The sequence below is a fragment of the Macaca fascicularis genome, chromosome 4 (assembly GCF_037993035.2).
Source record: "Macaca fascicularis isolate 582-1 chromosome 4, T2T-MFA8v1.1".
Classification (NCBI taxonomy): Eukaryota; Metazoa; Chordata; class Mammalia; order Primates; family Cercopithecidae; genus Macaca; species Macaca fascicularis.
Window position 1 is genome coordinate 66273843 of NC_088378.1, and position 13938 is coordinate 66287780.

At 42.5% G+C, this 13938-nt stretch overlaps 1 protein-coding gene, 1 long non-coding RNA gene and 1 other non-coding gene across 6 annotated transcripts in view; 2 read left to right on the plus strand and 1 right to left on the minus strand.

Moving 5' to 3' along the window:
• SNX9 (sorting nexin 9) overlaps positions 1 to 12089 on the plus strand; it is a 124119-nt gene extending 112030 nt beyond the window's left edge. For all 4 annotated transcript variants that reach the window (XM_005552201.5, XM_045391333.3, XM_045391331.2 and 1 more), the window contains 5 exons: positions 3494 to 3570; positions 4991 to 5080; positions 6181 to 6295; positions 8439 to 8530; positions 10353 to 12089. In XM_005552201.5, coding sequence (XP_005552258.1) covers positions 3494 to 3570; positions 4991 to 5080; positions 6181 to 6295; positions 8439 to 8530; positions 10353 to 10400 — 422 coding nt within the window. In that variant the 3' untranslated portion in view covers positions 10401 to 12089. The remainder of the gene's footprint in view (positions 1 to 3493; positions 3571 to 4990; positions 5081 to 6180; positions 6296 to 8438; positions 8531 to 10352) is intronic.
• On the plus strand, positions 426 to 1571 carry LOC141410083 (uncharacterized). The gene is made up of 2 exons (XR_012433567.1): positions 426 to 688; positions 1522 to 1571. It is a non-coding gene; the product is annotated as an uncharacterized lncRNA (long non-coding RNA).
• On the minus strand, positions 428 to 486 carry LOC123573205 (U7 small nuclear RNA). Its single transcript, XR_006697936.1, has one exon. It is a non-coding gene; the product is annotated as a U7 small nuclear RNA (small nuclear RNA).
• Positions 12090 to 13938: the final 1849 nt, after the last annotated feature.

A 13938-nucleotide genomic window follows, 5' to 3' on the forward strand; every position in this document is an offset into this window, starting at 1 on the left:
AGACCACAGCTTCCCACTGTCACCTCTTAGGCCATAGAAGTCCCTGTGGGAGAACCAGCTCTGCATTTGAGGTTCCTCCAGCTTCCCGTGCCTCATGCTAGCCCACATGCCCCCGGGAAGCCCATCACCTAGCGGGGCAGGGCGCACCCTTTTCTGAATTTAGTTGATTTGAATTTCTTCATTTTCATGGTGCTTCAGTGACTTGAGAGAAAGGCATGACTTTTTTAGTTGATTTGGTATTTTTGTATTATGGCAAGAGCCGTAGTGTCCTGTGGTGTCCATATCCTAATTGAAAATAGAAGCCCCACAATTACCCCTTTAGTAACTTCAGAATTTGTTGCTGGGATCCCTAGTAATTTGGAGTCACGTAGAAACCTTAGAAACGATGTTGAACTGAATCATCCATTTTGTTGTTGTTGTTGCAGAGAGAGGTTTCCTGCAACCTGGAAAACCTGCTAGACAAATTCTAAAAGAGCTGTAACACTGAATCATAGAATTTTAAAATAGCAATTCACTTCTTTTCCTGGGAAGTGCTAGAAGAGACAAAGATACCACTAACTATTCATGAAATACGTTGTTATTAATAGAGGATACAGGTAATTGAACCAAAAGTCTTGAAAAGAGGGAAAAGAAGACAGTTGGTAATCTGGGACATGGTTTCTAAAAAGTTCTTCAATTACTTTGTGCTGTAAGTCTTTTCATATGTTACTGATCCTCATAAAAATATGATAGAATTCACCTACCTTCAAAGTGATCAGATTCTCTCCAGAGTTGTATAGTCTGTGTAATTTTAGCCTGAAGCAGCATGGAAGTAAGGAAACGTAAAATATGGAGCAAGGTGGAGTAGAAAAGGATGCCGGTGGCAGCAGGGGTGAGGCAGCACAGCAGCAGGGGCAGCCTGGGGAGAAGGTGGGCCACAGAGCGTGAACCTGAGACACTGTGCCCGGCTCCACAGGCTCATCCATGGGTTCCCCACTGGGAGCTGCCTCGTGATCCTTTAACATTTTCCGGACTGTAATAATCAATACATAATTAAATATTCATATTGCAGAGACCACTTTTTCAAGTATTAAAAATACTCGATGTATGTTTTATGTTGAATATCATTCTACTTAAGATACTATTTTAAGGAAGCATTCAAGTTCCTGTTGACTGGCTTTTCTCCCATCGCAAAGGACAGTGGTCAGCAGTGTTGAGTACTGTGTCTCATCACATCTGCTTGCTCAGATGTGTTGGTGTCTTGGAGCAGTGCTATGCTGTGCGATCTTGTAATAATGTAAATAAGTTTGAATCCTAGGAATATTCTGATTATAGTAAAAATAACTTCCAGTGCTCCTTTAACAGTTCATGTACTAACTTGAAATAATATAGACTGTTAGCATGGCCCCTGCACAAAACCGTGAAACATTGCATATTGTTATGGATGATCGTATGGAAATATAAGTGATAAAAATTCTTAAATGATTATGGGGGAGGAGAAAGACATGGAAGGTAAACTTCTGATTATATCTTGTTTTGTAGAGTTGACTTTGGAATAATGTGAATGCTTTACATAATTATTAGAAAACAAATTTAAATCAAAATGGAAAAAAATTCCTAATCAAAAGCAAAATAAAACAAATGACTTGATACATCAAGATGAAGGCATAGCACACAGAGGAATTATTTCAAAGCACCTTAAAATGGCATTTTATATGCCCCCAGGAGCAGATGCCTCAAGGTCAGAAAGACTATAAGAATGTTAGTTATTTTCACTAAACGTGTAGTCAATATCATGTTGGTATTGTTATTCTAAAACTTCTAAAACTGTTTTCATATTGTAGGATAAATCAAATATGTAATTGTTGCTGTTGTTAGCAATTAAGATTTTTAAAATAAAGTTTTAAAATAAATGAAGAAAACCCCTAAAGTCATAAATTTGCTTTGGAAACATCAGTGTAAGCTCATTATGTGTTTTCCCTCTTAAAAAAGTAAAAAAAAAAAAAATTAAAAAAAAAAAATATATATATACACAATTTGCCTTTCTGTTAAAACCCTGGAAACAATTACCCAATCCAGTAGCAAGAAGCATTCCTTGGCACCAATCATAAGGTTCACTTCCTACCACAATGAACCAGGGTTCCTATCAAAAGACTTAAATACCAATTGGAAGAGCCTACCACTGGCCAAAGAAAAGAAAATTTGAGCATTAGTGAAAATGATAATTAATGCGGAATGAAGCATATCAAATATTTTTAAATCCAGAATTATAAAGATGCTTTTTAAGAAATTAATCTCAGTTACTCTTAGAGAATGGTAGGGGATTAACTCATTATTTTGAAAACTGTAAAGAGAAAAAAGAATTAAGCACTTAACCTGCTTTTCCTATTCAAACTCTACCTCTGGGTAACCAGAATATTATTGATAGAGGAAAGCTGATCCTTATGGAAGTATTTCAGCCAATAAAGAAGGAATGGTAGAAATAGAATAACACCGTTTTGCAAACTCATACTAAAATAAAAGATCCTTGGCCGGGCGCAGCGGCTCACACCTGTAATCCCAGCACTTTGGGAGGCTGAGACAGGTGGATCACCTGAGGTCAGGAGTTCGAGACAAGCCTGGCCAACACAGTGAAACCCCATCTCTACTAAAAACACAAAAAATCAGCTGGGCATGGTGGCAGGTGCCTGTAGTCCCAGCTACTCGGGAGGCTGAGGCAGGAGAATGGTGTGAACCTGGGAGCCAGAGCTTGCAGTGAGCTGAGATCGTGCCACTGCACTCCAGCCTGGGCAACAGAGCAAGACTCTGTCTCAAAAAAGAAAAACAAATAATAAAATAAAAGATCCAGACAATGGTCATTCTAGATAACGATCATTTTCTAACATTCTAAGAGTAGAAATAACTGGAACTGGTGGCGTGTGACTCTGATCCGGCCTCTAGGTCTAATAGCTAGTGTAAAGAGAATACAGGGACAGAGGAGTGTGTGCAGTATCACCAGAGATGCAGCCAGCAGCATCCAGAATGCAGGCACCAAGGCACACAACAAGTTCAACACCCCACGAAAAGAAACGTGCAGGGAAAAAAGGGGCTGAGGGAGAAGAATCCACAGAGTTAAGAAACGCATCAGTTCTGTGCTGTGTGGACCTTTACATCCTGATTCAAGCAGCCAGCTCGCCCTGAGAGGCTTCATTATAGCAGAGTGACAGTCTCGTCTTAGGTGTCATAATGGTACTGCCTCATGTTTTAGAGTCCTCATCTGTTAGGCAGGATTTATGGATGAGATACTGATATCCAGTGAAAGCGGGTCGGGGTGTAAATGAACACAGGCTGGCGAGAGCTGCCAGTGGGGAAGGCAGATGGTGGGTGATAGGCATTCATTCTGTTCCCACTAGTTTTGAAAATGTTTGAAAGTTTCTATGATAAAATTTACCAATAAAACCAATAACAAAATTTTTAACAAGTGAAAAGAAAATATGTATAACTTATAACCACTGATAAAATTGATCATTTTCAGGTGAAACAGATCTCAATGATGCAATAACAGAAGCAGGAAAGACTTACGAAGAAATTGCCAGTCTCGTGGCAGAACAGGTACTAACATAATCACACAATTCCAATTACGATTTGATGCTGTCTAGTCCACATATTTAATTTAAAACATGTCTTAAGACAAACTTCCCAAATAAGTACCCTCCTCTTTTCTGTTTCTGTGTATCTTTGTTAGTTGTATTTAATCATGGTTTCTTGGATTAAGACAAAGTGGATGGATAAATTTGTCATCAAGAAATCTAAATAGGCCAGGCATAGTGGCTCACAACTGTAATCTGGCACTTTGGGAGGCCAAGGCAGGTGAATTTCTTGAGTCCAGAAATTCGAGACCAGCCTGGGCAACACAGTGAACCCAAAAAAATTAGCCAGGTGTAGTGGTATATGCCTGTAGTCCCAGCTATCCAGGAGGCTGAGGTAGGAAGATCGCTTGAGCCCGGGAAGTCGAGGCTGCAGTGAGCCGTGATCATACCACTGCACTTTAGCCTGGGTGACACAGTGAGACCCTGTCTCAGAAGAAAAGAAATCTAAATGAGTGTACCCCAGTATTGATGCCTCTGATCTGTTCTTAGCCATCAGGGGATTCTAATGAACAGGAAAGAACGCTGGCTCAGATCTGTATGGACCATTGCTTAGCCTCTCTGAGCCGTAGTTTCCTCATCTGTTAATCTGCAGTGGTAGTGCCTACCGTGTATGGTTCTCAAGATTTAACAGCTCGTAAATAAAAAGCACCTGCTACAGTCCCCAGGACAGGGCAGGTCCTTGTCATAGCTACATAGCTTTTATTGGAGTCTTTAGTACCCCAATTTCAGGGTTTTTTTTTTTTTTTTTTTTTTTTAGGTAACAGATAATAAGTTCCCTTAAGAAGAATCTAAGTTATTTTCTAATCTCTTAATTAAAAAAATTTTTTTTTCAGATGACTTAAAGCTATGTTAATGGATGCACACATGTGTACACACACTAATGTGGTTATGGGCTACTTTGCTAATACTTCTAAAAATGCATTCATTTTAGAGATGTGAGTAACATAGCTATTAAAATTACAATTCAGAAAAATTGAAAAATTTTAAATTGCCACTTAAAATGATTACTGGGTGTTTTAATAACATTATATTCTCTGCTCATATTTAAAAGTTAAACTACAGCAACTCATTTGTTTGTATGTAAACATACAGCATTAGCTGAACTTTCTTCCTTCTTGGTGGTATATTTTGGGCCATGACAAAATAATTTTACAAACCAACTTAAAAATTACATGATGTTTTGTCATTTTCTTTACAACATATGAGTCAAAGAAAGGCAGTCTTGGGAGCTACTTTCTTTTAGAAAAAGTGATCTGAATGCTTAACACTCAGTAATGTAGTGTAGCACATTACAGATTTACAGTCTTTGCCTATAATGGTTCTCTTTTCCTTGATTTTCTGAATTTCTCTACTAGTAACAATCAGCTTGTATCTTGTTATAGCCAAAGAAAGATCTCCATTTCCTGATGGAATGTAATCATGAGTATAAAGGTTTTCTTGGCTGCTTCCCTGACATCATTGGCACTCACAAGGTAACCTGATTGTAGACATTTATAGAAGACAACAGCAGAGGAAGCAGGCAGACATGCACAGTAGTATTGGTTTTATATGTTTATCTTTATTATTAAAAAAGAATCTGTAATTCCCATTAGAAAGGTTTTGTAACTGAATTTTAGAATTGGTTTGGAGTGTTCTCATATAATGAATTCTGGTTTTCTCTCCCTTTTTAAAAAGTCTGTACATCACCTCAGGCATGAGTTGTGAGTATTTTATGTCAACCATAGTAGTCTAGTATATTGTGATGTACTTGGATTTGTTAGGAAAATGTCTGCAAAGGGCTGGTCTGTGATCTTAACAGTCCTGGCATGTGGCCATGTTAGCATTCTGCTTTATAACTTAAATATCATGAAGGGGTACCATAGGTAAATTAGGTTTGTACAACCTCAGATAACTTAATATAAATCTCAGAACAATTAGCTTGTTGTCGAAATGTATGCCAGCAGCATCAGAGTTGTAGGCCTGGAGCCTAATTAATGCATGAGTATAGAGTTGTTCTTTCCAGACAGTCCTAAATAACGAGCAGCATGATGATACTGGAGTGGGAGATGTTTGGCAGCCTTTCCAGCCACTTCCATCTAAGTCTTTAAATGGATTCAGCGCCTCTTAAAAAATCGAAGGAAAGCCCAGGACTTACAATCAGCACACTTAGGCACTCGCTTATAAAATATTCTGTTGTATAAAAGAGGAGAGAGAAAGTGCCTGTGTGCGAACATTGCCCTGGACCTAGGCACGTGACTTTCAAAACCTGCTAATGCCTGATTTCCATTATGTGCTACTCTTCAAACGGCACCGGCTTCTGAATATTACGGAGATGGTGTGCTGTTTGCTTTTCTCTCTTGTTGTAGCATAAAACTGTTCATTTTCGCTTAATGACATTTTTTCAAGAATAACAGCCTTTTTGCTTCCAAGGGACTTAAAGGAAGTTAAATTTAGATGCTTTCCTCTCTTGTTTTGTGGAGGTATTTCCTGTTCAGTAGCAAATCAGTTATAGAATATATTAGCATTGTTGTGTTTTAAACTAATGACTAATCATTTCAGCTTTATTCATACTGTTGTATTTTGTATTTCACAGGGAGCCATAGAAAAAGTGAAAGAAAGTGACAAACTCGTTGCAACAAGTAAAATCACCCCACAAGACAAACAGAACATGGTGAAGAGAGTCAGCACCATGTCTTACGCATTGCAAGGTAAGATGAAAGGGTCCTTATGAGGTGCTGGTGGAGGTTTTTTTTCCCCAGCAAAGTTTCCCTTGCTAGAGAAATCCAGATGTGAGCATCTGATAAGTAATTGAGACGCTTGTGAGCCCCTTTAGGATCCCAGTGCTGATGAAAATCTGTAATATTTATTTAATTTTTCATCTGTCCACCTTATCTAGCTGTGAATGACAGCTTGATTCAAACTGCACATTTTATTATTTCTGAGAGACATTGAAGATTCCTTTTGCAATCTGTGATATCATAATGCTCTATTAAATGCCAGAGCTCAGCTTTTAGCAGTCTGTAACGTGCGTGCCTTGGGATCATGGAATGTGAAGGGGTTTGGGTATGTCATTTTAGGCACAGTTTTTTTGTGTTAAAAAAAAAAAAACCAAAAAAGACATGAATTTGTATAGGTTTGAGTGTTTTTGAGCAGATGAGAGCAGCAGGTGGATTTTTCCCGTTGGCGGATGGGTGGATGGCATTTGTATGGGCAGAGAATGGAGAGCGTGTTCTGTTAGGAACAAAAGCTACAAAATCATGGTGCTGGATTGTGTCATGGGCGTGAAAGAGTAAAACATACTTAGAGGTTATTGGGAAATAAATTTTGAGTGTGAAAGAACTTGAAAACTCTAGACTTGATGTGGGCATTAAGAAGCCGTTAAAAGGGAGTTAAAAAAAAATCAATCTTCAAGGGAGAAGGATTTGTTGGTTATGGAGAGGAGATTGGAAAATGCAGACGCTGTCCAAGAGCCCAACCAGAAGACCATCACTGTTGTAGTCTGAGCTTTGAGGACCTAAAGATGTGGTACTGGGGAGAAGAGAAGGAAACAGATTTGCAGGCTTTTCCAAGGAACAGCTTTCAAGACTGGGGCATTCATGGGAGAAAGAGATGGACGAGGGAGTGTCCAGAGCCAAGGCCACTACAGCAAAAACGAGGAAACCTGATTGAAGTTTTGGGTTTTGAAGAGTTTGAAATGGGAAATTTGGTTTTGAACTTGTGTTTGAGGTTATCCAAATTGATAAACACAAAGCTTTGTACAACTTCAAATAACTGAATGTAAAATGTAGAACAGTGTGTGTCATGGGAATCTGTGCAGCCGCTGGCTTTCTCAGCCTGGAGGGTTTGGGAGAAGGCGGAGTAGGAGGCATCCAACGGAGACAAGGAGGCCCTCTGATGACGAAGACTCCTCCAGAGTTGGGGGTAGGGGCAGAGGGGCACAGAGGAATAAGGAATCCAGGTATTCAGCAAAGATGAAGAAAGATCTCCCTCAGCATCCAGTCCTTCTGCCCTGTGAGAGGCTGGGTTCTGATGGCGCCACTGGTGCTCATGGACAGCAAAGCTCCCCGGACTGAGGAAGGGCCTCCCGCTGTCCCACATGCTGCCCGGCCTTTCACCAGAAACCTGCTGAAGCAATTGCTGCGCAGAAGGGAGCGGGGCAGGGCCCCCAGGTGCCTCGCTAGGTCCCATGCAGACGCACTGGAAGCTGTGAACTGCAGTCATCTGTAGCGAGTATGACCAAGTAGTTTCTCTTTGATCAGTTCTGTTAGAGTAATAGTCCACATTTGGGTGATTTATCTGTATTGGATTTTATAGTTTTGATTATGCAAGTCAGTGTAAGTCATTCGTGTACTGAAAAGTAATGTTTGTCATTAACTGTTTTGTTTTGTTTTGTTTTGTTTGAGACAGAGTCTCGCTCTGTCACCCAGGCTGGAGTGCAGTAGGGCAATCTCGGCTCACTGCAACCTCCACCTCCCGAGTTCAAGCAATTCTCCTGCCTCGGCCTCCAGAGTAGCTGGGATTACAGGCACCTGTCTCCACACCCGGCTGATTTTTGTATTTTTAGTAGAGTTGGGGTTTTGCCATGCTGGCCAGGCTGGTCTTGAACTCCTGACCTCAGGTGATCTACCCACCTTGCCTCCCAAAGTGCTGGGATTGCAGATGTGAGCCACTGTGCCCAGCTCAACTTGTTTTTCTAACCCTTAGTAAAGTGATTTGCCAAGAGCTGACACTGTACCGCAGCCAACCAGATTAGGTCCGGTTGATGATTAATTGTAACTGAGCAGAGAAACCAGGTGTTGCCATTTGAAAACTTGGAGGGAAAACTGATTGATGTTTTGGTTTTGGTTGTAGCTGAGATGAATCACTTTCACAGTAATCGAATCTATGATTACAACAGTGTCATCCGCCTGTACCTGGAGCAGCAAGTGCAGTTTTACGAAACGGTGAGTGGGCGTCCGCGTGCCTTTCACATGTACTTGAGGAGAAGGTTCCTGGTAAACCACTTTGACCATGTAAAGTTAATCTGTTTGTATTCTTTAATCCTAAGTAAGAAACCAAAGGAGCCTAAATTTTGGACAGGATATTTTTAATCTCCTAATTCTGTCTGCCCTTTGCTTTTTGGGTAACACTGGGTTAAAAAAGGTTTTCTTCTGAAGCAGGATCTTGGATGCTAGTTGCAAGGCCCCAAGACGTTCCTTATTGTGTGGTTCCTTCCCCCGTGTCACAGCCTCTCTGTGCCTCTGTGCACCAGGAACGGTTCTGAATGAGATGAGGTCACCCAGCCGTCCTTGGGGCTCCATTGGCAGCTGGAACAGGAGCCTGGCACCACACAGGAAAGCAAAGGCAGCCTTTGCTTTTCATGAATGAGGTTTTCACAGTGCGCCATGGAAATCGCAGAGAAAGAAAAAACAAAAAAGTGAGACCTGAAACGGTTCTCTCCACAAAACAATGACGAAAACTTAAGTTTTTCTTACCTCTGCCTAGTAATTTTGTTGTTTACCAGAAAACAAAGCTCTAGTAGCATGTCCACCTCAGGCACCTGCAGGTAAGTTCTGTAATGTAGAATCCAGCTTCTGCTGGCGGCCTTGCTGCCTACCCAGCTCTCCTCGGCCATGGGATCTAAGCCATGTTCATGGGGAGTGGTTTGCAAGCCCCCTGCTCACAGCCATACTGGTGGCCTCTGCAAACTGGACACTGCTGAAAACGCCTGTCTCCAGCAGCCAGTTCTTAAAGGAGACCTGTGCTTGATATGTACCTAACGCATATTTGTGAACTGTGTCTGGTACAGTTGGTTTGGGAGACTAACTTATGGGAGGAACTCACCTAAACCCTGTCCTCCCTTACAGGACATGGGCCCTGTGCTCTTTAAATGCACACTTTTCCCGTCAGTTGGTGCCATTGTGGATTCGCCTTTCGTTGTATATTAGAATATAACAGATTACATTTGTCTGTGTGAGAAAATAATGCAAGGGAAACTCTCAGAATTTTGATAATGTTGATTTATTGATGTTCAAGTCCAAGTATGATATAGTTATTTATGACATTGTAATTCAGAATAGAAAACCGTGTATTTCATCACTGTCTTTGCATAAACCTAAGGAGCTGATACAACATTGTCAGGTTTTCAATCTAAGTTTTATGGCACAGTAACCCTTAAGTTATTAAAATTTGCGTATGTGTTCGTGGAGCAGACATATATTGAGTGTTTCTTGTATACCAAGCCCTCACTCTGGATGTTTAGCATCCAGGGATGGATAAGACAGCTGCGCCTTAAGGAGCAGGAGGCCCTGGCGCATAGACGACCGCAGCGCCTCCTTAGCTTCACAGGCAGGCTCGTGCTGTCTGAACACCCAGCAGTGACAGAGCAGGGTGTGGCCAGGGCGACATAGCCTTCAGGGGATCTGGAAGCTCATACTCCTCCAGGAAAGGAGGGGGCTCTAGGCAAGCATGAAGGCCTGAGCCCCCAGCTCATCTGAGGGAAAGCAGGTCGTCTGCAAGCGCCGCTAGGGCAGAGGCGGGGAGCACGTGCAGACGCCCACCGGCAGGAAGGGACCACCAGGGCCAGCTGGGGCCTCAGTGCTTGCCAGTGCCATTCGGGGTTAAGGTCTCTCCAGCAGGAACGCGGGGCTGGGCTGGTGCCAAAAAGACCAGTTAAAGAATTGGAATTTGTGTAATGTTTAACTTGTTGGAGTTGTGAATAAAGAATACTGTGAGGTCGTAATGGGAGTGATATCTCAACGTTATTTTGTTTTGCTTTCTTGTCAGATTGCAGAAAAGCTGAGGCAGGCCCTCAGCCGTTTTCCGGTGATGTAGGACAGAACGGGCCTTGAAGAGAATGCTGAGCGCTTTCTCCTGACTTGGGGCAATGCAATTCAAAACTTTTTTTCCCCTATTATTCAGAAAAAAAAGAAAACCAAAAAGAAACAGAGTTGCAAAAAACTGCGTTTATTTTATTAGCCACCCTAAATGCATCAGTTATTTAGGGATGGTCTTTTGTTCATTTCCGCATCCATTATTTAAACCAGTGGAAATCGTCTCTATTTTTGGAAAGTACTTAAAAGTTACCAGAATTTTCAATGGAAAATGAGGGGTTTCTCCCCACTGATATTTTACACAGAGTCATAATTTATATGTCTTATAAATTATATGTCTTATATAATTTATAAGTCTCCCACAATCTTCCAGTTCTTACCCGGTGTCAGATAATTAATTAGTAATTACTTTCTTAAAAATACGAACTATGCCAGAATAAAAAATATCTATGTTTGTATATTTTTATAACTCTTTTCAGTCCTCTGGGGTTCCTATCATTGAGGGGCGTCTTTATGCCTTTCACTGCCACAGTTACGGCTCAAGTGCTTACACTTCAGGATGGAGGAGACCGGGGCCCCGGGGCTGCCAGCACCATCATAGTGTGTGGCAGGTGGGCCATCCCATGTCCCTCCAGGGGGATCCCACAGCCTGGCAGATGAGCACATACCCCTGGCCACCCGTGTCCTCAGCGTCATTTCTGATGTGTTGCTCTTATGTGAGGACCAGTGCTTTCTCTCTTTGCACTTTCTTCCTAATCATGGTTAAGGCAGGTTTTATGCCATAAAGAATACATTAGAAGAATTGAGGGACTTTTTAGAGAGTTTTGTGGCTTTGGTCTAACGGGTGAGTGGCTGTGTTCAGGAGGGCCTGGGGGAGGAGGGCACCACACACAGCACCCCGGAGCCTCTCGTCCCTTCTTACTCTTTGGCTGCTCCTCCAACGTGATGAGAAGGGCTGTTGTGGGGATGGCACACTGCTTGGTTTGGATGGCGGGTTCATGGCCAGTTGGTGTAATCAGCAAAGAGAAAAAGCACAGTTTAGCACCCCTGCCCTCCCCATTAGATGGAAAAGTGTAGGGACTGAGAAGGGTTGCAGCCTGAACAGCGTACAGAATCCTGAGGACTCCGAGATTGGAAAGAAAGAACAGACCAGTGCCCTTCCTGACTGCATCCGAAACTTCACACAGGAGTTTCTGAGCACCAGCACTTCAGTTAATGGCATAAAGCAAAACAGGACCTTGGCACACCGACAGCTCTAACTCAACACTGGCAGCCACCGTCTCGCTTCTGCGGAGGAGCGCGCCCGTCTCCCACAGGTGCCTTACTGCGTTCCCTCCCACCGCTTTCATTTTTCTGACCTAATAATTATGGGAAATGGAAAGTCTGGGCCAGCATCAATAAAATGACACCAAAAATAAGTAGATGAGGAAATCAAATGAATATGAGAACATCTTGTTCTTTAATATCACGGGTTTTTGTTAATGTTTCATGAGTAATTTTCCCCACTTGATTTTTCTTCTATAAAATCCCATAGAACAATGTTTATGCTATAGCCATTTAATATATGTACAAATTGTAAAGAATATGTATAAATGTTTTACACGAATGTAAGAGCATGTAGAAGCCAACATACAAATAAATTGTTTAAAAAAAACTGTACAGTAAATTCTCAAAGCACTTTTTCAAAACACTTATTGGCCTTTGTGTGTGATTTTTATTGTTGTTGTTAAGTGCTTTTTATTCCAGCTGCTGAAAATGGTCCAGGTAATGAATTCTTCCCCAAATCCTACTTCTTTCTGACATGAATTCATCATTTCAGTTCCATAGGTCAGTGTTGCAGTCCGGGAAGCACATCATAACCACCTGGGAGTTGCAAGAAGCAGACACTCGCCCTGTGTCCGCCTCCCGGATATTCGGATTTGACTGGTGTGAGGCAGTGGCCAGGAAAGTGAAAAAGGGATGGGGGAAATGGAGATGGCACGGGCTCCTCAGAGCGTGGTCGCTGACTGTGAGCCGGGAACAGCAGAGGGAATGTGAAAGAAAATAAGAGAATCCACGGGATTTGATACCTGGAAGATTCTCCTTCAAGTGGCAACATAGTGTATATATCCTCAGGGGTCACACGCACCATGTGGTTCTGAGATACGTTGATGTTTTGATTTTTCATTATTTGTATCAACCTGTAGACATCACAGAAGAGCTATAGTCGTATAATCACATAACTTTTACAAATATAGTGGGAAAAATGTCAGGATTTGGAGAGGAGAGATGAAGGCATGGTGGAAGAAAAGGTCAGTCTCCTTGTCAAGCAGGTGCCATCAGTTACCTCCCACCCGGAGCAGCAGTCCCAGGATGTCAACATTGCATGGTTTGTAGGTGTTGGGGTCACCAAGAAAGATGACTCACAGAGGCACTGGCTGGAACAACGTAGCCTTATTCGTTTTCTTATTGGTGACTTTATTCACTTTCTTATTTCTTCTGGTAGCTTTATTCATTGTCTTACTCTGTCATTCTAAAAATGTTTTCTTACAAAAGTACCTGCTGGGTCTGGGATTTGATATTGCCCTACTTACAAGCAACTAAGTTAGTCTCTTGCTGTTCCATGGATACTGGCAGGGGACGTGAGACTCCTGGGTCTACTCACATAGAGAAGAGGCAGCATGATCTACTTCTGTCATGGGCTTCAGTCCCAGGGAGATGGTCTATGGGCACCCCCAACCCCCCCCCCCGGTGGGCAGGGTTGACAGGCTGTGCACAGCAGCCTCTCCCGGCACCACTGGTCTACATCTTCGCTGAGAGAATCCGTAGATCCCTGCCTAACAACTGGGAATCCAGAATCTCACAGTCTGTTTGTTTGTTTATTTATGAGACAGTCTCACTCTGTGGCCCAGGCTGGAGTGCAGTAGCATGATGTCAGCTCACTGCAACTTCAGCCTCCTGGTTTAAGCGATTCTCCTGCCTCAGCCTCCCGAGTAGCTGGGATTACGGTGCACACCGCCATGCACGACTAATTTTTTTTTGTATCTTTAGTCAAGACGGGTTTTCACCAGGTTGGCCAGGCTGGTCTCGAACTCCTGACCTCAGGTGATCCGCCTACCTCGGCTTCCAAAACTGCTGGGATTACAGGCATGAGCCACCGCACCCGACCCCACAATCTATAAAGTAGTCAAAGTAAAAAAAGTGATGGCTGAGTGGAACTGAACAGTGATGGGTGAGAATGGCCCTGTTTTTCCTCTGTGTGTAACTCAATTTTCCCAACCTGTTCGATTTTAAATCCCTTTCTGCAAGCAAGTAGGAAGAATGAGTTCCCCTTTTGGGAGAATGTTTTCCGTGGGTCTCTTGCATTCCAGCTGGCTTTTTTGCTGGCTGTGTCAGGAACACAGAGCCCTGCCTGCTCTTCACCCAGGCCACCCCTCCACACTGCATTTGTAGCAAGCTACTTGAGGGACAGAGTCATGTCTTGGAAGGAGTATGGGCTTGCCTGCTGCTTGCTATAAAACAGTGGGTTGTCCAGCTCCAGGTCCTCTTCTGACAACCCA